Here is a 26,686-nt window from a genome sequence, read left to right on the forward strand (position 1 = left end):
ACCCAGAGCTTATAAGCTTCATAACGATTTTTAACCCACTTTCCAAAAGGAAAGAGAAGGAGGGCAGTATGTATGTATATGAATGACAGAAATTTGGAGAATGTGTTGGGTCACCTGAAGATTTTATCTAGAACCTTGCATATATAAGAAACATGGATTCCAGGGGTGATTCTATGAGGTAGGGTGAGACAATCACCTCAAGCAGCAACATTTTTGGAGCAAAAGCAAGGGTCCTCTCACCCCTAAAAAAAATACCTCTGCAGCAGTTGCCTCACTTTGCCTTTTAAATTCTAATGGTAGCAGGGTTTCCACACCCTGCTGACAGGAAAATCTGTGGCGCTGCAAGATGATATGCTGCTGGAGCTCCCACTCCCTGCCAGCAACAGAAGAACCTGTGGTAGAAAAAAAGGCCAAGCCGGGCCACCGATATTTCCCATGCAGCAGGTGGCCAAATAGGGAGAGGTCCAGAGTGGGTGTATGTATATGTCAGAGAGAGAGAAAGAGAGAGTGTCTGTGTATGAGACAGAGAGAGAGTGCCTGTAGGTGTCTATAAGAGAGCGAGAGAGTGCCTGCCTCTGTGTGTGTGTGTATGTGTGAGTGCGTGTGAGAGGGAGAGACTGTGTAAGAGTGCCTGTATGTATGAGAGAGAGAGCACCTGTGTATGAAAGACTGGGTATATTTGTGAGTGTGCCTGTATGTGTGAGAGACTGTATATGACAGTGTTGAATGTGTGTGTGAGAGTGCCTGCCTGTGTGTATGAGTGTGTGCCTGTGAGAGAATCTGTATGTGCATATGTATGTGAGAGCCTGCAGTGTGTGTATGAGAGCCTGCCTGCCTTTTGTGAGTTCCTGCCTTTCTATGTGTGTGAGTGCCTGTGAGTGTGAAAGAAAGCATCTATGAGTGTGTGAGAGAGAGAGAGAGAGAACAAACACCTGTGGGCCTGATTTTAAAAACATTTACTTGAGTAAATCTGGGTTTTACTAGAGTAAATTCACTTTACTTGAGTAAGTGGACTTTTGAAAATTACTATAATATATGCCATTGAATTGTCCATAAGATTTACTCAAGTAAGTGCACTATACTCAAGTAAATGGCTTTTGAAAATTGCTATAATAGTATGTTATATTTACATACATAACTCCTTTGAAAATTATCTCCTCTGTGTGTGTGTGCCTGTGTGTGAGAGAGAACATGTGTGTGTGTGTGTGAGAGAGAGACTGTGCAAGACCATGGTTATGTGTGAGTGTGACAGAGTGTATGTATGCGTGCTTGTCTATGTGTATGTGACAGTGTGCTTATGTGTGTGACAGTGAGCTTGGGTGTTTGTGTGAGTGCCTGCCAGTGTGTGTGTGTGTGTGTGTGTGTGTGTGTGTGTGTGTGTGTGAGTGCCTGCCAGTGTGTGTGTGTGTGTGTGAGTGAGTGCCTGCAAGTGTGAGTGCCTACACCTCTGTGTGTATATGTATGTGACAGCTCCTGTGTGCTTGTGTGCCTATATGTAAATCTGTGAGAGTGCCTGTGTGCGTGTGTGTGAAAGAACTTGTATGTGTGTATGTGAGTGCCTCTGCGTGTGAGAGTGCCTGCCTCTCTGTGTAAGAGAAAGAGAGAATGTGTGTGTATGTGTGAGATAGAGAGAGAGAGAGAGAAAGAGAAAGAGTGCCAGTGTGAGACGGCCTCTGCCTTGGGTCGGTGTGTTAGTAAGTGCCTGCCTGAGTGTGAAAGCACCTGTGTGAGAGTACCTGCCTATGTGTGTGTGTGTATGTGTACTTGAATGTCCCTTTTCCATATAAAATCTCAATTTTTAGGTTGGGGAAGTGGTTAATAAAAACATTTTAAAATGAAAAGCAATTCATAATTTATAATTGTATATAGAGACAAGGGAAGGGGTGAAGGGCAGGGATGGCCAACTCTGGTTCTCGAGATCCACAAATAGGCCATATTTTTAGGATATCTACAATGAATATGCATGAGAAAGATTTGCGTACAATAGTGGCAGCACTTGCAAACCTAGCATATGCATATTTATTGTGCATATTTTGAAAATCTGGCCTGTTTGTGGCTCTCGAAAACCGAAACTGGCCATTCCTAGTCTATGGCATCTATCACCCTTGCACCAGCCCTAAGAGACTGTGCCACACACAGACTCCCACCACTCCCAGTCTCCCATATTTCCAGGGTGCAGATGCTGGGGGAAGGGTAGAAAGCAGGTGATGGGGTTTCCAGGAGTATGGCAGGGTTGCCGGATTCCTAGAAAGAGAAACAGTGATCATATATCTGCCACTCCTTTGGGAACCCTGACCCCTGACTCCTACCACCCCCCCCCCCCCCCCGCCCTTCCCCAGCATTGCAAATGACCTTTTCTAAAAACAAATTTAGGAATGAGAGCCCTCTCAGTGTCTGGTCCAAAACACTGGAACTCTCTTCCCCCAGACCTTCGGCTTGAACACTGCCCGGTCACTTTTAAGAAAAGACTCAAAACCTGGTTGTTTAAGCAGGCCTTTTCCTATTCAAATAATCTTCTGAACTAAAACCTGCCCGATCATGAGTAGTACTTTTGACTCTTACTATCATTTATATCACTTTAGTCTAAAAACTCATGTCCAGACTTAGCTCCACTACTAAGTTTCTGTTTGCCTTTCACTACGGTTCTCATACCTAATCTTAACCCCACCTGCCTCTTATTATTTTGTAGAGTGACACCCTGATATGCCCTCAATTTCCTTGATATTGTCTTTGCTATCCATTGTTATCGTCAATCCCTAGTTTGCTGTTTCGTAGTTTTGAAGATCTTAGCCTATGCTTTCAAGTGTGTATTATATTTACTCTCGCCGATACAAGGTGTCCGTATCAATGTTATCGGCTTGAATTATTTTACTGTAATCCCTAGTTCTTGGTAATTGTTCGCTTCTGAAGCTCTGTTACTGTTCAATGTAATTGCTTTCATATTCGGAAGCACTGTTACTGTTCAATGTAAACCGAACTGATTTGTAACCTTTTACAAGAATTTCGGTATATAAAACTGTTAAATAAATAAAATAAATAAAAGAACCAGACTCCCCCCACCACCTGGCACTCTTGGTGAATTTACCTGCATTGCACCTTGAGGGGGGGGGGAAGGCGCACCATTTCATCCCACACCTCAGGCAACAGATTGCCTTGAGTCACCTCTCATGGACTCACTTGGATGCGTCCCGGAAAGTAGGCCAGATGAGTTCTGGACGGAACGTCTTATTTTAAACAATACAGTGTTCTAATAAAACTTCACGTTCAATATCATCATGCCTCATGAGGCCTCCGACTTCATACCTGCTAGCACACCTGCACAGGGATAGTATCCTCAACAAAATCTATCAATGTCTATTAGCTTAATGGTACACAGAGCAAATAAAACCAGAAAATTATGTGATACCCTCTTTTTACTGCCAAAATTACTGATGAGATAATTCAAAAGCCAAGTATGAACAAAATGTGTTAATCATGACGATGGTGGAAGGAGGACAGTTTCATTACAGTAATTCCAGGTGAACAGAGGTTCAGAAAACAGTTATTTATCTCTTTTCCCTGCTTCCTATAAATAAAATCAATTAAACAACTGCAAATTGCTGCAACTAGGACTTCAAAATAAATTCATGTGCAGCTCTCATTAGCACAAAAAAACACTCAAAACATGTTGGTCTTCCTATTCTTTTAATGACAAAGCCAGTAATTATATCTCAAAGGAATCTGATTGACAGCCCACATATTTCAATTAACAATAAAACATTTCAGTGTAAACAATAAAGTCTCTTTCACTTTGTCTACCTGAGTGAAGTTGATAGTGAAAATGGCATGGGACCTGCTGCTCACATCATTCATTCCTGTTGCAGCTGTGGTTCGATTAATGTTTCCTGCATCCATAAGTTCCTCTACATCGCCATAATTTTGGACAAGATGTTTTGACAAATCTTGGAGAAACATCAAAATGAACAAATAAAAAAGTTAGAGAGAGAAAACAATATAGGAAGCATAATTACCACAAACTTCTATAAAACTTGTAAATAAATGATGAGGTCACAATCAAACCATTCTCATCCAAACTGCATTCTATCCTTTGATTTCACAAATCAAGCTCGTATTTCTCTAGCTGCAAATACTACTTAATGTACACGTGCAACCCAAAAGAGTTAAACCATGAAACAAAATATTGCTTTTATGGCAACACTTAATGGTCTTTCACTCATCCCCCATCCTCTCTCTCCCCGCCTCTCTTCCAACTCTTCTCTCACTCACTCCCAACTGACCCTCTCTCATCCCCCAATCAATCTTCTATCACTCCCACTATCTTACACTTCACAACCAATCCCTGTCCACTTGATCCTATTCTGTGCCCTCCCTTCAAACAGCTTTTCCTCCAAACATCCCCCCTTGCCAAGGTCAGCAGCAGCATTTTCCTTTGGGCCCCAAGCTAGAGGATAATAACTGGTTAGAATAAAGAGCAGGCTGGTAACAGGGACATTTTTCTCCTGGGTAGGATCAATAGTGTCTGAGGACAGAAGAGCAGGAACAATCTCCATTAACTCGTGCTCACTTAGCGCTCCCCTCCACTCGTGGCTGGTCCCAAGCCGTACAGTTATCTGCAAGCAGCATTACTAACGAAAGTCAGCACAGACCTGTAAGCTGGTGCAAGCTCACAGGTCCTGCAGTGGCCCTGATCCATCCTTCCACAGAGCTTCCTGTCACTACAGAAACTCATGCAAGGGCAGTGCTATTGCAGGACCTGGGAGCACATGCTGGCTCACAGGCCCCACACTGATTTCCTAATACTGCAGCTGGAACCTGAAAAGTGCAGCTATTTGAGGCACTTGTGTCCCCGGCTGAAGGTTTTGTGACCTCATATGGGGTCCCAAAACAGAGTTTGAGAAGACATAGGGTAGATATTAGATCACTGACTAAGGTTCATAATGATTTACTGGTTAAGTCTGCCCAAAGTGAGCAGAGGATAAGCTATTGGTTGGGGGACAAATATATCTGAGATTTGAAAGTGTCATGGAATATATTATTATGAAAGCATTGCTTGTAACATGAAGTGGCATTTCAAGGAAAGACTTTTAAAAGGCTCTTTATGAGATGGTCAGAGCAGGTACTGGGAAAACTAAAGTCATTTTACAGGATTGGGAAGGGTTGGATGGGAACAATGATTGGGAAGGGTGGGTGGGAATATTATTGATTATTTTAAATTGAATTTTGTATGGATTGTAATTTAGAAAAAGAAATGTGAGGGCAGAAAATAGCCTATCTAATCTACCCATCCACACCAACTAATTCAGCTTTAAAATCCCTACCTCTCCCACAGAGATCCCCAAGTTTTCTTGATTCCGACACTGATCTAGTCTCCACCGTCTCCACAAAGAGGCTGTTACATGCATCCACTACCCTCTTTGTAAAGAAATATTTCCTTACATTACTCCTGACTATCCATGACCCCTCATTCTAGAGCCTCCTTTCCATTAAAAGAGGCCTGTCTCCTGTGCATGGAAACCCTAAACATATTTAAATGACTCTATGATATCTCCCTATCTCCTTTCCTCTAATCTACATGTTAATATTGTTAGCCAAGGTGTAGCATACCAGGAAAGATGTAATATTAAGATTAAATATATAAATAAAAGCTTACAATGTCAAATATACAGTAGGGTATATGTGTTAATAAGATTATTCTCCTCTAGAGGGATGAGTTAAAAAGGAGGAGACATGATAAAGATTCAAAGGGAGATGACTGAGGAGTAACAAGGAAATGTTTCTTCACAGAAAAGGTGGTAAATGAATTGGAACAGCCTTTTTAGTGGAGGTAGAGGCAGCAAATACAGCATCAAAATGCACTAGATGAGCACAGATGAAAACGTTGCGGGAAAGTGAACGTTAAGGCAGAAATCAAGTAGGGTCTGCAATACTGCAAGATGAAAGGAACAGGGGCAAACTGAATGAGCCTTGCCGATTTTATTTTCCAATCATATTCTATATATCTATGTTATGGCTTACACTACCTAGTAGGGATGTGAATCGTTTTTTGACGATTTAAAATATCGTCCGATATATTTTAAATCGTCAAAAATCGTTAGGGCCATGATACAATACCAATTCCCCCAATTTATCGTTAAAAAATCGTAAATCGGGGGAAGGGGAAGGGCAGGAACTTACTTACTTGCCCTAAACCAATGGCAGGAAAACCGGCACACTAAAACCCCCTAAAACCCACCCCCGACCCTTTAAATTAAATCCCCCACCCTCCCGAACCCCCCCCCAAATGCCTTAAATTACCTGGGGGTCCAGCGGCGGTCCGGAACGGGCTCCTGCAATTGAATTGTGTTGTCTTCAGCCGGCGCCATTTTGCAAAATGGCGGCCGCAAAATGGCGGCGGCCATAGACCAACACGATTCGACTGCAGGAGGTCGTTCCGGACCCCCGCTGGACTTTTGGCAAGTCTTGTGAGGGTCAGGAGGCCCCCCCAAGCTGGACAAAAGTCCCTGGGGGTCCAGCAGGAGTCCGGGAGCGATCTCCTGCCGCGAATCGTTTTCCGTACGGAAAATGGCGCCGGCAGGAGATCGACTGCAGGAGGTCGTTCAGCGGGGGTTCCGGACCGCCGCTGAACGACCTCCTGCAGTCGATCTCCTGCCGGCACCATTTTCCGTACGGAAAACGATTCAAGGCAGGAGATCGCTCCCGGACCCCCGCTGGACCCCCAGGGACTTTTGGCCAGCTTGGGGGGGCCTCCTGACCCCCACAAGACTTGCCAAAAGTCCAGCGGGGGTCCGGAACGACCTCCTGCAGTCGAATCGTGTTGATCTATGGCCGCCGCCATTTTGCAGCCGCCATTTTACAAAATGGCGCCGGCTGAAGACAACACAATTCAATTGCAGGAGCCCGTTCCGGACCACCGCTGGACCCCCAGGTAATTTAAGGCATTTGGGGGGGGTTCGGGAGGGTGGGGGATTTAATTTAAAGGGTCGGGGGTGGGTTTTAGGGGGTTTTAGTGTGCCGGTTTTCCTGCCATTGGTTTAGGGCAAGTAAGTACTTCCCTCCCAAAGTTGATGAAGTATTAATGCATTTGGGGTGGGGGATTTAATTTAAAGGGTCGGGGGTGGGTTTTAGGGGGTTTTAGTGTGCCGGCTCACGATTTTAACGATTTTCACGATATTTTAAACACCCAAACGGCAACAATACGATTCCATCCCCCTCCCAGCCGAAATCGATCGTTAAGACGATCGAGGACACGATTCACATCTCTACTACCTAGGATATGGAGCTTCAAACCTCTTGGTGACCAAGAATGATCTTTTAATTGCATAGAAGAGTGAACCCAGAATGGGAGTCCTATATTTTATATATATATATATATATATTGCATATATATATATATATATATCTATATCTATATAGATATATATATATATACATATATATATATTGCATTAAATTTATTTCTACCTTTTGATTACCTTAATTTATGAAGCACTTTACTTCTTTGGTAGTGATTGTATTCTTTAATATATATGTTATATATTCAACAGGTACCAGAAGCACCCAACATCGTATTGCCAAAGCTCTCACCGTTGTTATTTATTTATTTAAAAACTTTTCTATACCGGTATTAGTGGTACATCATTCCGGTTTACATCAGAACTGAGGTGGAAATTACATCAAACAGGTACATGGGAGGGAGCTACATAGTACAATGAAGAGAAATTTGCCGGCAAAAGGCAACAAGAAAGGAGAAAGGTAAACAGTGAGAACATAACTTTATACAAGCCTATATATAAGAGTTCAGATCAGGTATTGCTGTATCGAGAGGTTGAAGGTAAAGGGGATATAATCAGGGTAGGCCTGTTTGAAGAGCCAGGTCTTTAGTTTATTTTTGAATTTGAAAGTACAGGGTTCAAGTCAGAGGTTTGTTGGTAGTGAGTTCCAGCAGGTAGGACCAGCAATGGAGAAGGCTCTGTCCCTCATAGAAGTGAGGTGTGCCTTCTTGAGGGATGGTACGTGGAAGGTTCCTTTATTGGCTGCTCTAGTGGAGTGGTTAGAGGTTACGAGGCGAAACAGGTCATCAAGCCAGTTGGAGTTGTGACGGTAGATGGATTTGTGCATAATAGTGAGGGTTTTATAGAGGATGCGTGAGGGGATCGGGAGCCAATGAAGGTCTTTCAGAATGGGGGTGATGTGATCAGATTTGCGGGCATTAGTGATGGTCCTTGCTACCGCATTCTGGAGCATTTGGAGCAGTTTTAAGGTGGAATAGGGGAGACCTAGGAGTAGGGAGTTGCAGTAGTCCATTTTGGATGAGAGGGTGGCCTGAATGATGGTACGGAAATCATGGGTATGGAGTAGGGGTTTTAGTTTTTTCATGACTTTGAGCTTGAAGAAACCTTCCTTGAGAATTGCACTGATGTATTTTTTTAGGTTCAGTTGCTGGTCAATCAGAACACCAAGGTCTCTTACATGGTGCTGAGCGGAGATGGAGCTAAATGCCGAGTTGTTTGTAAGGGCAGGTCTGGGGCTTTGGTGTTGGGACATGAAGAGCAGTTCAGTCTTGGTGGTGTTTAAGGCAAGGTGGAGATTTGTGAGAAGGATATTAATGGAAGCTAGGCATTTCTCCCAGAATTTTAGAGATTCAGAGATAGATTCATGAATGGGTATGATGATTTGGACATCATCGGCGTATAGGTAGAATTTGAGACCAAGGGTGGATAGAAGCTGGCAGAGGGGTGTGAGATAGATATTGAATAAAGTGGATGAGAAGGAGGAACCTTGGTGTACTTCTTGAGAGAGGGCGTAGTGATTGGATTCAGCGTTGCCTACTTTGACTGAGAATTGTCTGTTGGATAGGTAGGATGTGAACCATTGGAGGGCAGAACCAGAAATGTCTATGTCCGATAGGCGGGAGAGGAGGTGGTTGTGGCTTATTGTATCGAAAGCCAAGGAGATGTCAAGGAGGGCAATTATGTAGCAGTGGCCATGGTCCATGCCTCTGAGGAGGTGGTCGGTGACAGTGAGTAGAAGAGTTTCAGTGTTGAAGTTCTTGCGGAATCCGAATTGTGAAGGGTGTAGAATATTGTTAATTTCAAGGTAGTCCATGAATTGGGAGTTGACAACCTTTTCCATGATTTTGGAGATAAATGGGAGGTTTGAAATAGGACGGAAATTGGATGGATCATTGGGGTCCAGTGAAGGTTTTTTGAGCAGGGGTTTGACCACTGCATGCTTGAGTGTGTTTGGTACTATGCCTGAGGAGAGGGAGCAGTTGATGATGTCGGTGAGTGGTTTTGCAATGATGTTCGGAATAGTTAGGAGGGATTTAGTGGGGATGGAATCTGTTGGGTGGGATGCGGGTTTGATCTTTTTAAGAATTGATTTGATTTCCTTGGAGGAGGTGAGGTCAAGGGAGTTAAGGATGGCAGAGGTTATGCTTGTGCCGGAGGGAGTGGGAGGAGGGAATCTGAGGAGGATATTTGCTATTTTTTTTGTGGAAGTAGCGTGCTAGCTATTCACATTTATTGCTCGCTTCATTGTCAGGGATGGAGGGGAGGGGCGGATTTGGTGAGATTTGCAACGTAGGAGAAAAGGGCTTTGGGGTTGAACATATATGCATGTATTTTAGAGGCGTAAAAGTCACGTTTGGACTTGAGGGTGGCGAGTCTATAGCAGTGAAGGGCAGATTTGTAGTTGGCGGCATGTTGAGGAGAGGGGTCTTTACGCCAGATTCTCTCTCTCTGTCTGAGTTTATTTTTCATTGTTTTTAACTCAGCAATATACCAAGGTTTTAGGTTTTTAGAAGAAGGGTGCAAGTCGCAACTGGTGATCGGACACAACTTGTTTGCAATGTCGTGGGTGAGGCTGCTCCACGACGCAAGAGCATCTTCGGGATTGGTGCAGTCGAGTTTGGACAGGGAGTTGGATAGAGCTAAGGTTAGGTCATCGCTGGAGCATGATTTCCTGAAGACAATGGTAGTTTTTTGAGCAGGGTTGCAAATGGTTGGGGCAGTGGACCAGGGGACAGGGGTTCAAGTAGGCCGGGGGTGGGGGGGGGGTGTAAACAAGGCAGATTTGTAGATCCGGGGATTTGAACAGACCAATCTCAAATCTGGGGGGAATGTCTATGTTCACCGGTTTGAGTTTATTATTACTTCTATTGCTGTCCAAACTGAAGTCCTGATCCACAGGAAGGAACCACTTCACTGTAAAAGATGTCTGCAGATCAACTCCCTCACGAAACTGGTGGTGGAATTCAGAGAAGGTCGCAAGATTGAGACGCATCAGGGAGAATGAGGACTACACTGATGAAATGCTTACTGAAGCATCAAAGATGGAAAACTCAGAGAAAGAGAAAGGTGAAACTAGACCAGAAGATGACTGCTGGACCCAGATTACTAGTCATTAGACTCTACACCCTAACTCTGATGTCTCTCGAGATGAAGAACTGATATGTAGGCCTGAAAATAGAGGTGGAGAAACCAACCCAGTATGAGGAACCAAAGCATGCAAACCCCAAAGCTGCAGGCTCAAAAACCATTGCACCTTGAAGGCAGAGAGTACTGGTGGTTGGTGACATGATCAGACATGTTTCCACAGGAAACCTGTTATCTGCCGGGTGCCAAAATCTAAGATAGTATGGAGAAATTGGCAAAAATCCTCAAGTCTATTGACTACTGTCTGATGCTGCTCATCTATGCTGACATGAATGATACTACTAGGTTCCACATAGATCAGATCAAAGGTTCAATTAGGTTCTTACCTGCTAATTGCCTTTCCTGGAGTCCTGACAGACCAGTGTACTAATGGGATTCTCCCTCCTACCAGCAAATAGGGGAAGAACATTTCACTTCTTCTCATGATATCGGCAATATATAGACTAGCCCAGCAGGGAGAATGTCAGTAGTCTTTTGCCCAAGCTTGGGGGGTTTTTTTGGGGTTTTTTTTTTTTTTTTTTATTACTCTCATGTATTCGTTTCACTTTTTTTTTTTTGGCTATTCACATGTCTACCTACGTCATCTGAGGCTATTCCTCCTGTAGCCTCTCCCTGGCTTCCCTCTCTAGGGCTCATTACCTTCTGGTTCCCAGGCCTCCCTCCTTTCCCTATTTCAGTGGGGACACACCAAAGCACCTGTAATTCTTCAGCTGCTTAGGTGAGTCCTCACTCTGCCAAATAAATCAGTCAACTAAAAAGTTTGTCTGCTGGTCTCTAACAAAAAGAAATGAACAAAACAAAGTAAATGGTAAAATAAGGAGAGTGCCCCTCCATCCAAACTTCCCAGGGTTCCCCCTCTACTGTGCCCTTGTTCTGCAGGTGCAATTAGTTATTAATATTTCTCCTACCCCCCCCCACCCCCTTTATTTTTTTCCTCAGGTGGGATTTAGACTTGTCTATCAGGACTCCAGGAAAGGCAATTAGCAAGAAAGAAGCAAATTGAACCTTCCTGATCATCCTGCCCTACCACTATACTCATGGGATGTACCAAAGCCCTCTCTTTCAGGTGGGGATACCCAGAGCTGTTTGAGGACCCCGTGACAAATCTCGTCTCTCTTCTCTCATGGAGGTGCAATCTATGCCTTGTGAGTGTATGCACTAATGCCCAGGTAGCTACCTTGCAAATGTCTATTGGAGCTATTGCCTTATATTCCACCCACAACACCAACTGTGCTCTTGTGGTGTGAGCTCTTAGCCCAATTAGTACTGGTTTCAGTTTCATTCTGTAGGCTGTTGCTATTGTCTCCTTAATCCACCTGGCAATGGAGCCATTGGTTGCTGCCTCACTTTTCCTCTTAACTGAGCATACTATAAATAGCCTAACCTTCTGAACATATTGGTCACTTTCAGGTATCGTAGCAAAGTTCTGCAAATGTCTAAGAATGTCTCAGGTCTCTGAGTTTCCCTACAATCTTTGTCTTCTTAAAGCCTGGCAATGTAATGGGCTGATTAATGTGGAACTCTAATACCACCTTCGGTGGTAAGGCCAGCACTGGCCTAATTGTAACTTTTTCCTTGGAGAGGGACAAGTACAGGCCCCTGCATGACCATACTTGTAACTCAGATATCCTTCTGGCTGAGCCTACTGCCACCAGCATCACTGTTTTGAGCATTAGATCTTTCAGAGAAATTTCCCTCAGTGGTTCGAATGGTAGTCTGGTCACGGTTCTCAGGGCAAGGTTCAGGTCCCAAGGCGGCACCACTTCTTGCACAGCGGATGAACCTGCTTTGTCCCCATTAGAAAACATGCCACATCTGGATAAGCTGCCACCGACCTGCCTCTGAGTTAACCTCTAAAGCATGGTATTGCTGCCACTAGGACTCTTAGTGTATTTACTGCCAGGCCCTTTTCTAGGCCCTCCTATAGGAATTGCAGTATCTCTGGCACTTCTGCCTTTCCTGGGGCTATGCTTCTTCCACTGTACCAATTTTTAAATATTTTCCAGATTCACCTTATGTTAATGATGTGGTTCTTTTCCTGGCTTTCAGTAATGTCACAATTACTTGGCTCGATTATCCCCTTTGCCTGAATATTTTCTTTTCAATAGCCAGGTCATAAGCGAAAACCTGTGTGGATTTTCCATAACTACTGGCCTCTGCTTGAGATGTGCTGGGACCACCTTGAAGCTGATAGATTCTGGCACCATCCTTCTTACCAGGGCCACATACAATGGTCTCCTTGGCCAATCTGGCACCACCAAGATGACTAGGCTCAGGAATCATGCTATCCTTCTGATCATGATGCCTACCATTGGCCAGGGTGGAAACATACAGCAATTCTTTCTTTGGCCATTGCTATACCAGTACATCTATGCCCCTGGAGCCCACTTCCTTCCAGCGGCTGAAGGAATTTCTTGCCTTTGCATTTTTTATTCTTTCCATCCCACTGTGGTGCCCCCAAGACCTTATCACTAAGCCGAAGACCTCCTCCACTAGTTCGATTCCCTGGGTCTAGCAATTGACTGCTGAGAACGTCTGCCTGGATATAGTCTTTTCCTACTAATTGCACTGCTGAGACCTCCTGGAACTCTGCCTCAGCCATTGCTATTATCAGGGCTGTATCCTTTGCCAGTGGCTTGCTCTGTTCCTTCTTGCTTGTTGATGTAAGCCAATGCCATGGCATTGTCTGAATGGATCTGTACTGCTTTGCCTTGCAGCTATCTCTGAAAGTGGCCCAGTGCTAATAAGATGGCCCTCATCTTATTAGGTGAGGCAGCAACCAATGGCTCCATTGCCAGGTGGATTAAGGAGACAATTCTTGGAGTATGCCGATTCCTGTTGGGACCAAATTCTTTGTGCTACCTGCCCCTGACAATGTGCACCCCCACCTCTAGCAACTTGCATCCGTTGTCACTGCTGTCCACAGTTGGGTCTGCAGGCTAGTTCCTCCAACTCGGTTGTACACTGAGAACCACCAGTGCATGCTCCTTCTGACCTGATGTGGTAACTGGATCCTCCCTGCTGTATTCTTGGCTCTGAGGTAACAAATTCTCCAGCAGCTGGGCCTACAGAAGCCTCATCCGGGCTCTTGCCTATGGTACTACTCCAATTGTTGAGATCATTGAGCCTAACAACTGGAGATACTTCTCGCAAAGGGGTACGCAATGGTTAACAGGTCCCTTATCTGTTCCTGAACCTTCTTTAGCCTGCTCTCGGTGAAGTACACCTTTCCAGTGGAAGCACTGAGAAGAGAGGATCACCTTGCTGGTGGCTGAAAGGAATCAGTAAGTTTTGCTTGGGGAAAAAAAAAAAAAGTTAAGTATAGCAGTCCAGCAGAAAGAGGGGCGCCTCCCAGTCTTTTGCATTGAGTGTCACATGTATGATTTTTTACCCTCAGTGAGAAGTTGTACATGTGCATCAGATGCAAAGACATCCTGTCTCTCAGAGAATGAGTCCGATCTCTGGAAGCTAGAGTAGCAGACCTGGAGGAGCTGAGGTAGACACAGAGGTATATAGATGAGACCTTCAGGGACATAGTAGCCAAGTCCCAACTTCAAACCAGCAGCCCTGGTGCTGCCTTGGAGGAAGAAGGTCTCATGATCGAAGAGCATCAACCTGGTGCAGCAGGAAAGTATTCTGTAGCAAGGACCTGCTCTCCAGGTGGTGCATTGTCCTTTCGCACCGACAATATATCTCCCAGTGCTACTGCCCAGGAGGGAAGGGTTAGGTTGGCCGTCATAGTTAGTGATTTGATTATTAGGAATGTAGAGAGCTGGGTGGCTGGTGGGCGTGAGGATCGCCTGGTAACATGCCTACCTGGTGCGAAGGTGGTGGACCTCATGCATCACCTAGATAGGATTTTAGACGGTGCTGGGGAGGAGCCAGCTGTCATGGTACATGTGGGCACCAATGATATAGGAAAGTGTGGGAGGGATGTTCTGGAAGCCAAATTTAGGCTCTTACGTAGACAGCTGAAATCCAGAACCTCCAGGGTAGCATTCTCTGAAATGCTCCCTGTTTCATGCGCAGGACCCCAGAGGCAGGAAGAGCTCCGGAGTCTCAATGCGTGGATGAGACAATGGTGCAAGGAAGAGGGATTCAGTTTTGTAACGAACTGGGGAACCTTTTGAGGAAGGAGGAGTCTTTTCTGAAGGGATGGGTTCCACCTTAACCAGGGTGGAACCAGACTGTTGGCGCTAACCTTTGAAAAGGAAATAGAGCAGCTTTTAAACTAGAACAAAGGGGAAAACAGACAGTCGCTCAGCAGCGCATGGTATGGACGGAGTTATCTTCAAATGATACTATTGATGTATTAGAATTAGGGCATCCAAACAGTGAGGTTCCAATAATAAGAAAAGTAGTCCTAGAGCCTGTAATTAAAAACTCAGCTGAGCTAAAAAAAATTCCAATTTATCCCTATCAATTAAAAAGCAGAATGAAAATACAAACAAAAACACACTTTGAAATGTTTGAATACTAATGCCAGAAGTCTAAGTAAAATGGGAGAATTAGAATGTATAGCAGTGAATGACAGACTTAATTGGCATCTCAGAGACATGGTGGAAGGAGGATAACCAATGGGACAGTACCATACCAGGGTACAAATTATATCTCAATGACAGAGAGTAGCATCTGGGAGGCGAGGTGGCGCTTTATGTCCGGGATGGCATAGAGTCCAACAGGATAAAGATTCTGCATGAGGCTAAATGCACAATCGAATCTTTATGGGTAGAAATCCCTTGTGTGTTGGGGAAGAGTATAGTGATAGGAGTATACTACCGTCCACCTGGCCAAGATGGTGAGACGGACAGTGAAATACTAAGAGAAATTAGGGAAGCTAAACAAATTGGTATGCAGTAATAATGGGAGATTTCAATTATTCCAATACTGACTGGGTAAATGTAACATCAGGACATTATTTACTCTTTCAGATAACAGAGAGATAAAGTCCCTGGATGGAATAAATGACAGTTTTATGGAGCAACTGGTTCAGGAACTGATGAGAGAGGAAGCAATTTCAGATCTAAATATAAGTGGAGCACAGGATTTGGTGAGAGAGGTGGTGGGGCTGCTTGGCAATAGTGATCATAATGGGGCGGATTTTAAAAGGAGCGCGAATAGCCTACTTTTGTTTGCGCTCCAGGCGCAAACAAAAGTACGCTGGATTTTAGTAGATACGCGCGGAGCCGCGCGTATCTGCTAAAAACCTGGATCGGCGCGCGCAAGGCTATGGATTTTGTATAGCCGGCGCGCGCCGAGCCGCGCAGCCTACCCCCGTTCCCTCCAAGGCCGCTTCGAAATCGGAGCGGCCTCGGAGGGAACTTTCCTTTGCCCTCCCCTCACCTTCCCCTCCCTTCCCCTACCTAACCCACCCGCCCGGCCCTGTCTAAACCCCCCCCTTACCTTTGTCGGGGGATTTACGCCTCCCAGAGGGAGGCGTAAATCCCCGCGCGTCAGCGGGCCTCCTGCGCGCCGGGACGCGACCTGGGGGCGGGTCCGGAGGGCGCGGCCACGCCCCCGGGCCCGCCCCCGGAACGCTCCCGACACGCCCCGAAAACGCCGCGCGGTTCGGGCTCGCCCCCGACACGCCCCCCGACACGCCCCCTCCGAAAACCCCGGGACTTACGCGAGTCCCGGGGCTCTGCGCGCGCCGGTAGGCCTATGTAAAATAGGCTTTCCGGCGCGCAGGGCCCTGCTCGCCTAAATCCGCCCGATTTTGGGCGGATTTAGGCGAGCAGGGCTCTGAAAATCCGCCCCAATATGATCAAATTTGAATTAATGACTGGATAGGGGACAGTAAGCAAATCCACAGCTCTAGTGCTAAACTTTCAAAAGGGAAAATTTGAGAAAATGAGAAAAATAGTTAGAAAAAACTGAAAGGAGAAGCTAAAAAGGTAAAAATTGTGCAAGAGGCATGGACATTGTTAAAAAATACCATCCTTGAAGCACAGTCCAGATGTATTCCACGCATTAAGAAAGGTGGAAGAAAGGCGAAATGATTACTGCCATGGTTAAAAGATGAGGTGGAAGAGGCTATTTTAGCCAGAAAATCTTCATTTAAAAATTGGAAGAAAGATCCAACAGAAGAAAATAGCATAAGCGTTGGCAAGTTAAATATACGACATTGATAAGACAGGCTAAGAGAGAATTTGAAAAGAAGTTGACCGTAGAGGCAAAAACTCACAGTAAAAACTTTTTAAATATATCCGAAGCAGAAAGCCTGTGAGGGAGTCAGTTGGACCGTTAGATGATAGAGGGGTTAAAGGGGCAATTAGAGAAGATAAGGCCATCACAAAAAGATTAAATGATTTTTTTGCTTCAGTGTTTACTGAAGAGGATGTTGGGGAAATACCCGTATCAGAGAAGGTTTTCATGGGTAATGATTCAGATGGATTGAACCAAATCACGGTGAACCTAAAAGATGTGGTAGGCCTAATTGACAAACGGAAGAGTAGTAAATCACCTGGACCAGATGTTATACACCCCAGGGTTCTGAAGGAACTCAAAAATGAAATTTCAGATCTATTAGTTACAATTTGTGCCCTATCAATAAAATCATCCCTTGTACCTGAAGACTGGAGAGAGGCTAATGTAACCCCAATATTTAAAAAGGGCTCCAGGGGCGATCCGGGAAACTACAGACCGGTTAGCCTGATTTCAAATCCAAGTAAAAATAGTGGAAAGTGTTCTAAATATCAAAATCACAGAACACATAGAAAGACATGGAACAAAGTCAGCATGGCTTTACCCAAGGCATGTCTTGCCTCACAAATCTGCTTCACTTTTTTCAAGGAGTTAATAAACATGTAGATAAAGGTGAACCGGTAAATATAGAATATTTGGATTTTCAGAAGGCGTTTGACAAAGTTCCTCATGAGAGGCTTCTAGGAAAAGTAAAAAGTCATGGGATAGGTGGTGATGTCCTTTTGTGGATTACAAACTGGCTAAAAGACAGGAAACAGAGAGTAGGATTAAATGGACAATTTTCTCAGTGGAAGGGAGTGGGTAGTGGAGTGCCTCAGGGAACTGTATTGGGACCCATACTTTTCAATATATTTATAAATGATCTGGAAAGAAATACAACAAGTGAGATAATCAAATTTGCAGATGATACAAAATTGTTCAGAGTAGTTAAATCACAAGCAGATTGTGATAAATTGCAGGAACACCTTCTGAGACTGGAAAATTGGGCATCGAAATGGCAGATGAAATTTAATGTGGATAAGTGCAAGGTGATGCATATAAGGAAAAATAACCCATGCTATAGTTACACAATGTCAGGTTCCATAGTATGAGCTACCACCCAAGAAAGAGATCTAGGCAACATAGTAGATAACACATTGAAATCATTGGTTCAGTGTGCTGCAGCAGTCAAAAAAGCAAACAGAATGTTGGGAATTATTAGAAAGGGAATGGTGAATAAAACGGAAAATGTCATAATGCCTCTCTATCGCTCCATGGTGAGACCACACCTTGAATACTGTGTACAATTCTGGTCGCCGCATCTCAAAAAAGACATAGTTGCGATGGAGAAGGTACAGAGAAGGGCGACCAAAATGATAAAGGGAATGGAATAGCTCCCCTATTAGGAAAGACTAAAGAGGTTTGGACTTTTCAGCTTGGAGAAGAGACGGCTGAGGGGGATATGATAGAGGTATTTAAAATCATGAGAGGTCTAGAATGGGTTAATGTGAATCGGTTATTTGCTCTTTCAGATAATAGAATGACTAGGGGGCACTCCATGAAGTTAGCATGTGGCACATTTAAAACTAATCGGAGAAAGTTCTTTTTCATTCAACGCACAATTAAACTTTGGAATTTGTTGCCAGAGGATGTGGTTAGTGCAGTTACAGTAGCTGTGTTTAAAGAAGGATTGGATACGTTCTTGGAGAAGTCCATTACCTGCTATTATTTTTATTTTATTTATTTAGAAGGTTTTATATACCGTCATTTGGCTTTCAAATAAAGCCATCACAATGGTTTACAAACATGGGAAGGTTACAGACATGTTAAAGAAACAGACATTTTTGCACATATTTTAAGTTTCCAAATAGATCTGGCACTCCGGATTGCACTAAGGGGTGCACAAAGGGGAGTACCCCTTTGTCACGCCCCTTAGAACTAAACTTCCGGAAAACTAACTTTGATAAAATGGGGGGGTAACTTAAGCAGTCATTAGCTGGGTAGGAAAATATAAGGGAAGAAGAAGAGCAGTGGCAAAACTAAAAGAAAATATTGTAAGGGCAACCAACCTTTTTGTTGGGAAAGTAAATAAAGGATAGAAGAAAGAGAGGCCACTGTGGTTTTCTAAAGTAGCAGATGAAAATATAAGGATAAAAAGTATCATTCATAAACTACAGGAGATCACAGAAAGAGGAAGACAGGCGACAATATCTGGAAAAGCTAAGAGGAGCTGGGAAACCTTGTTTGGAAAAGCAGTATAGAAACATTATTTAAATTAAATAAATAAATAAATAAATAAATAAATAGTCAAGAATGCAAAGAAGCAAATGGAAGAAAAATGAGCAACACCTTTTTTAAAACATTTTTTTAGATATGTTAGTGATCGGAGGAAATGCAAAAGTGGGAAAGCAGTAGCATATATAGAAACTAATGAGAAAAAAAGAAAAACTGCTTAATAAATATTTCTGTTTGGCACTCACTGTAAAGGGCCAGGAGCAGGATCAAATATAATGAACACAAATAGGACTGAAAAGGAAAGAAATCTCAATCAGTTTTCACAAAACTGTGCTCATGAGGAGCCAACTATACGATTGGGGTGGATGGGATACATTCAAGGGTTTTAAGGGAACTTAGAAAAGTTCTGGCAACTCCGCTGACTGACCTTTTCAATGCTTCTTTAGAGTCAGGAAACGTTCCAGAGGAGTGGGAACAGAGGAATGTAGTTCCTATTTAAAAAAGTGTAAATAAGGAGGAGACGGGGACCTACAAGCCAGTTAGTCTTATCTTTGTGGTGAGTAAAAAAACATCATTGCTAAAATAGAGGACAGTGAAGTTTCCTGAATCCAATGGATTACAAGATCTGAGGCAGCATAGTTTTATTAGAGGTAGCATTATCAGATGAATACGACCAACTTCTTTGATTGGATGACCAGAGAGTTGGATCAGGGAGAGCACTAGATGTAGTGTACTTGGATTTCAGTGAAGCCTTTGACATAGTTCTGCATAAGTGATTTATAAATAAACTGAGTGCCTTTGGTATGAGCCCTAAATTGACTGACTGAGTTAGAAACTGATCAACTAGGAGATGAAAAAGAGTAGCGATAGAGTTCACTCAAGGAAAGGGATGTTACTAACAGTATGCCACAGTGATCGGTCCTTGTATCAGTTCTGTTCAATATTTTTGTGAACAACATTACACAAGCATTATCAGGAAAACTTTGACATTTTGCTGATAATGATAAAATCTGCAACAAGGGAGACAGCCAGGAAGGTGTGAAAAACATGAGAAGAGAAATAAAGCTCAAAGAATGGTCTAGATTCTGGCAGTGAAAATGTAATGCTAAAATAATGCAGAGTTATGCATTTAGGGTGCTAAAACCCAAGAAGCAAGTACAGTATAGTGGGTGAAATGTTCTAAGCATGAAAGAAGTGTGGAAAATAGGAGCAATCATATCTTATGATCTCAAGATGGTCAAAAGGTTGGATGAGGTGATGGCTAAAGCCAGAAAGATGTTGGGGTACATAATGAGAGGAATGATAAGCAAAAAAAAAAAAAAGAAGGTAATATTGACCTTGCATAAGTCCTCAATTGAAATCCTATATACAGTTCTGGAGACCGCATCTTCAAAAGGATATTAACCAGTTGGCGTCAGTCCAGACAGCGGCTACTAAAATGGCTAATGGTCTTCATCCTAAGGCATATGGGGACAGATTTAAAGATCTAAACTTGTATACCCTAGAGAAAAGGAGAAATGGGACAGATATGATACAGACATTTAAATATCTCCAAGGATTCCATGTACAGGAGGTGAGCCTCTTTTGTAGGAAAGGAGGCTCTAGAACGAAGGGTCATGGGATGAGGCTGAAAGGCAGTAGACTCAAGAGTAATCTAATGAAATATTTCTTTTCAGAGAGGGTACTGGATGCATGAAAGCCTCCCGGTGGAGGTGGTGGAGACTAGATCTGAAATCAAGAAGGCATGGGATAAACAGAGGATCTGAGGGAGTTGTAGGGATAGTAAAACTGAATAATTGATGTGGATAGGCAGATCAGTCAGGCCATAATGGTCTTTTTCTGCCATCATGTGAACTCCTTATATGGCCACATCCTTCATCAAAGATGTTTTCCTTTTGAGTGACTGCATGCCAATCTTTTTCTGGATTGGTTGAAAGATTCACTTGGTTTGGAACTGTAAGTGCAAAATTATCTGGTTGAAATTCCCAGGATTGGAGCACAATGGATAATTCTTTGATAGCATTGTTTGCCAGATATTTCCCCAGAAACAGGCGTCCTGGGCACCATTGAAACATAGCCATGTCATGATGTGTGTACTTGATAAAAGTGGAGGGAAATAAGCTTGGACAAGAATGATGCTTTGGTTAGCAAATTATAAAAGATAAGTTATTCTTGTTTTAAGTCTGGTATCTTTCATGACATATGTTAGGGATGAGGCACATAGAACCACACTGCTAGTGATCCTTGCCTCTCTGCAAGATCAAGATTTGGTCCTCAGATAGTATTTTCGTTCTGCTCATATTCTGTTCATGGGCTTTAAAATGTGGATTTTTTTTACTTTTGTAGGGCTACCCAAAAAAGGAAGAGAAGATTTCTTCTTAAACGTCAGGAGGTTGTGGCTCTGGGAGCTTTTTTTTTTTCTTACATTTTCCCGGCAAATTTATGATTGTATTTCCTACAGAGAAATTTGGCTTTTTGACCCTTCTCAACTTCACACTTTTATTGATTCCAGAGCTACTAGTAATGATTGATTTTCCTTTTTCTTTGCTTTGAATGTGATTTGGAAGATGGTGGAGTTTAGCAGTGTATTAGCTGACTTTGTATTTTGAGGAGATAGTTGTTCTATAAGAAAGAGTACTAAGTTTGTTTTGTCTATTTTTTCTCCTTAGTTTTCTGGGCCCTTCAACTATACTGTGGTCTCTGTAGCAACTAATTCTTTCTTTTTTTTTTAATTTGTATGTACGGTATTTTCTTTTCTTTTTTTTACGGTTGCTGTTTGTCCTGCATGTGTATGATTGTATCTTTATTTATTAAGTTATAAATAAATAGTATAAATTCCTCTAAAAGAACCTGGCTCGCTGATAGCTTATAAAGAGATTTAATGTACAGTTTTATAAAATTGATCATGTAGATGAGCAAATTATTGTATCACTTTGTGAGGCAAAAGCATTTGCTTTTAAATTAATGTCAGTAATGTTTAAGGTTTCAATTCAAACTTTCATACAATGAGTTCAAATTCAGTACCCAAATGTAAAAAGTAGTAGGAAAAACTACCATTCTAACAATATTATCCTCATTACTAATTTTGATGGGGATTAGTCTGGATTAGTTATAAAGTGATGTGGGATCCTACCTCCAGAAAAGTTTTCTGAAAAATGCAGAAGCTTTTTAGCAAGGAGCTCAGGGAAGAGAGTATATAGTAAGATATATACGATGTGTGTGAGAGAGAATGTGAAAAAGAAAATTCCATGAATTGCAGATAAAAAAATTGTACAACAAAGTCTTTTTATATAATTACTACTTAAAGAGATAAGAGGTATTTTAGTTAGATGTAAATACAGATCCAATACAAAGCAATTTTCCATTTGATTAGTTGCCACTAATAGACAAAAGCTATCATTTTCTTGTTAAGAAGACAACTTACTGAAAACAGCTTTAACCATCTGCATATTTAAAAATTAAACCTAAAGAACCCATCAAAGCCAATCAACAGAACTTGGATCACATGAAAGTAGGGTTTGGGTCTTAAAAACAGCTTCCAAAACTGGAACCATTATTCTGGGAGTTAAAAAAAAAAACAAAAAACAGGAGGAGGATCTACAGTCTTCCTCGCACACATATTTCACAAATAAATCCATAAAAATGTACTTAAACTAGAGGCTTCCCTCGTGTTTTGAGTCTGTGCACACTTCAGTTGTAATTTTTGAACATGCCTCATTCAGCTGCCCATAGTTGTAAGCACACGATGGCTGTACCGTAGTTTTAGAAGGAATATTACGTGGATGCCAAACTGGGTTACTGTTACCATAACGATTCCATTTCAATCTACTTCCCCCAAACTGTCAATTCTGCGTTGGCATATTGGGGAAAAAATTGGGTGCGCTACTGTAACACCAGGGTTGCCATCCTTGCTGCGTGGGCTCGCCCACCTCCACACTGGGGGCTCTCATGGTGGTACAGGGGTAAAGGGGGGATGGATAGCAGCTGTGCTGGGCTCCCCCAGTTAGACTCCACCCTCCCCCCCCCCCCCATGTGGTGAAACTGCCACGGCTATCCAGAGGGGACTCCCCAGGTGCCCAGCCATCCAGCTGGTGGGCTAGCTGCTGGAAATTTGGGCCACCACTGGTAACAGAAACCCGCACAGCTTCATGCCCTTATCCCAATCCCCCTTTTCGGATAAGTAGATCTGGCTGTGCCCCACCCATGTCCAATGCAGCTGCAGGAGCTTTCTTGCCCATCTTGCCTTTTACCTGTCACCCACCATGCCCCCTCCAATACTCCACCCTCCCCCCCCCAGAGGGTAGCATTAGCCGTGCACCTCCTGATTCATCAGGCAGTTGAGCAGCACTCCCGGCCCCTCCTTGCTGGAGTGAGTGATGGCTTTGAGCAATGGCTTTCCAGGATTTTCCTCTGCCTCCGGGCATCGATAAGGAAGGTAGGCTAGGTATATTAAAGAATCTCCCTAAGACTGTCACCGAATTCAAGAAATATAAGTTTCTCATTAAAATTATTATTTTATTTTTTTTAAATTAGATAAATTACCAAATCAGACTGGATCACTAAATCTATTAAGTTACATTTAATTGAATCTGAGCAACCGCAGCAAGATGGAGAACAATGAGGCAGCAGCCGCAGGACTGGGAGCAGGAGCCGAAAAGGGGAATGTAACGTCGGCGTCCCAGGCTCACTTTCCCAGTGCCACCAGAACCACGCACTTGCCCACCCCTGGACTTTGAATCCCCCAATGGGATTCATCCTAGAGCTGGAGCCGCCCCCATTCTCCAGGGTGCCCCCTCCAATCCTCCCTTCAGGATGACCTCCCGAGCATTTGGGTCTTCCCGCCACGTCATCGGCCCGCACCGTCCCGTGGTTATGACGTCACCGCACAGCAGCGCAAACAGACGCGACACCACGTGGCGCCATCACCGCGGCATTAAGCATTGCTGCTGCTAACTGCAGGTAAGTGCGCCACCGCTCTCTGCCTGCCTGCAGAGCTCCGGACACAGTGCCAGGTTAATGGTCGTGTCTGCACACTGGCCCTGCGCCATGTCCTAAGGCAATGAACATAATGGGAGAAGTCATAATTAGAATCAGCTAAGTTAAAGCATAAAGACAGACCTTCAAAGGAAATAAAAACAATAGGTAAAGACAATAAAATCGTAATAAAATAGTTGAGATGCACATTATACAGAAACACATTGCTCAAATACTTACCCTCAACATAAGGTCCTTCTTTTGGATGTTCTCGAACTCTTAAATTAAATGTTTTTGATGACTTTCTCCTAAGTAAGTCTCTTACTCGTTCATTATAGATTTCCAGGTAGCTGTAAGCATAAGGAAAAGTTTTAAATTTATAAACTGTCAAAATAATGAAAACATATAAAACCTCATAACTAGGAGCACAGTTAATCCAAGATTTTTGCCATGGACATAGAATGGAAGAAATCTTTGATAAATCAAACTCCAGGTATAAAATGGAAGAGTAGTAAAAAAAATGTTGTACTCTTCCATAATCAGAATTATCTTTTTTCTTCATCCCTTTACCATGACTCTTCTCTTCCACTACTCCACTGTACCAGCCTACCTGTGTTGCCATTATTCCAGGCAGTTCACTTTTCCTGGTTAATAACGAAAGCAATCTGGCAGACCTAATAACTGATGATACCATTACATCAAGACTGTATTGTATTATACAAACAACATATTGATAATCTCTCAAAACCTTCTAGAACCAGAAAGAATCAGTTACTGTTTTTTTACAAGTGCAACTTTGGTTACTTTGAAAACTCTGTCAACACCCCTATGAGCTATGCTATCTAACCTGCACACTAAACTTTACAAGTTTTCATGCTGGAATTTCACTCAATGGTTTATGTTCCACTGAGTTAACAGGTGGAAGAGGAAAATATCTTACTGCCCACTTAAATAGCAGCTTTACTGAGGGCACTGCTATGTTAAGACTATGCATAAGAACATAAGCTATGTGCTTTGCTGGGTCAGGCCAGTCCACTGAGCCCAGCATCCTGTCTCAGAGACAGGAACTAGTCCAAACCTCTTTTAAACCCTGTTATGCTAGTTATCTTGCATAGCTTGATGGTGCATGGAGTGAAAACATACTTTCTACAATTTGTTTGAAATCTGCTGGTTGTTAAGTTTCATAGAGCTTCCACTTGCTTTAAAATTATTTGAAAAAGTAAATAACCATCCTCTATTTGCCCATTTCATTAACTCATTATTTTATTTTTTTTAATTCTTTATTTATAGAGTTTTTTCTAATAAATCAAAAAAAAAAAATCAAATGATTTACAGAAAGGAAAAGATTATGGCTTAGTAAATAACAAATCTTAACATATAATGCTACATATAAATAAAGTAAGATATAATACATATTTATCTAAACCATTACCATATCAAAACAATAATGAGAGGAGTGCGGGATGACAGATTCAAGGGGAGCATACATCCATAATTTTTACCAAATAAAGGGCTAATACATAGAACCTAATCTCTAACTATTGTTATTAGACACTGGGGATGAGGTTGTTGGCTTCCGTTGCTCAAGGAAATTTTTTAACTGCTCGGGTTAGAAAAACATAAAAAATTCATCTTGCTTTTTTATTAAACACTTACAGGGAAATCTTAACATAAAAGAAAAAACTAAAGCAATAACATCTTGGCAGAGAGCCAAAAAGGATTTCCGCCTGACTTGAGTGGATGGTGCGAGGTCTGGGAACACTTTTATTTCTTTTCCCAGGAAATTGATGGGGTATTTACTGAAATATCTTTTCATAGTTATGCTAATATCATTTATCGTTGAAAATGTTACCAGCAAAGTTCCCCTATCAATCACCTGTGCTAAAGAATCTTCAAGAAAATTTGTTAGGTCTCCTTGAAACATCTGATTTGATCCGTCTAGCACTAAATTCTTAGGTTTAGGTAAAAAAAAATAATTTATTACCACAGGAGAATCCTCGATTACAAAGCCAAGGTTTTCAATGAGAAACTTTTTCAAGGTAATTAATGGAACTTCTCCAATTATTCTGGGGAAGTTTTGAAATCTTAAATTTAAACATTTGGCATTGTTTGAGATTCTCAATTCTTTTAGTTATACTTTCCCTTTCCTTGACCACAGCTAGTTGAAATTCTTGATTCTGTTTTTTACTTAATTCCAATGCTTTAATTCTATCTGACGAATCCTTTATTTGTTTTTGCATTTGATAAAATTCTTGTTGGCTACCAGACCTAAGCACATCCACTTTAGTCTCTAATCCTTTTATATTATTTAACATTCCTGCCATCATCTCCCATAAAGTGTCTAATGTTACCACCACAGGACTAGTCAGTGATATTGGGGGTATTCCATTGGCCAGTTGATTTTCAATCCCTGTTGAGGGAGATGATAACTCCAATCCACCCACTGCTCCTATTGGAGTTTCATTTTCAATACCCACAGCTATCTGTGATTCCAAACCCATGTTGCGGGTTTCATATATTCCCGCTACAGAGGTGGAAGAGATGGACACTCCTGAAGCTTCTCCAATAAGCCCTTCCCCGATTCTCTGCACAGGTGGTAGTCCAGTGTTTGGACTTAGGGAGGCCTCCTCTGCTGGCATAGTCAGCTCTCCCTGACGGACTAGCACATCAGGATCTCCAGTTCCTACCTTATTCGGTATAGGCGAGATCATAAAGCGGTTGATTTGTTGCTGTATGGGTAAGGGTAATGGGAGAGAGGGGAACACCCTCACCTTCCCCTTCCTTTTAGGAGGCATAGTAAGAAATCTATTCCCTTAACAACAACAAATCTACTCTGCTTCAACTCTATACTATATAGC

General features: G+C 42.7%; 1 protein-coding gene across 1 annotated transcript in view; it reads right to left on the reverse strand.

Annotated features, from left to right (window-relative positions):
* KIF16B (kinesin family member 16B) overlaps window positions 1-26,686 on the reverse strand; it is a 742,061-nt gene that overhangs the window by 533,851 nt on the left and 181,524 nt on the right. Inside the window, 2 exon segments of the mRNA XM_029596778.1 lie at window positions 3,799-3,941; window positions 24,069-24,178. Coding sequence (XP_029452638.1) covers window positions 3,799-3,941; window positions 24,069-24,178 — 253 coding nt within the window.

Source organism: Rhinatrema bivittatum, chromosome 3 (assembly GCF_901001135.1).
Source record: "Rhinatrema bivittatum chromosome 3, aRhiBiv1.1, whole genome shotgun sequence".
Taxonomy (NCBI): Eukaryota; Metazoa; Chordata; class Amphibia; order Gymnophiona; family Rhinatrematidae; genus Rhinatrema; species Rhinatrema bivittatum.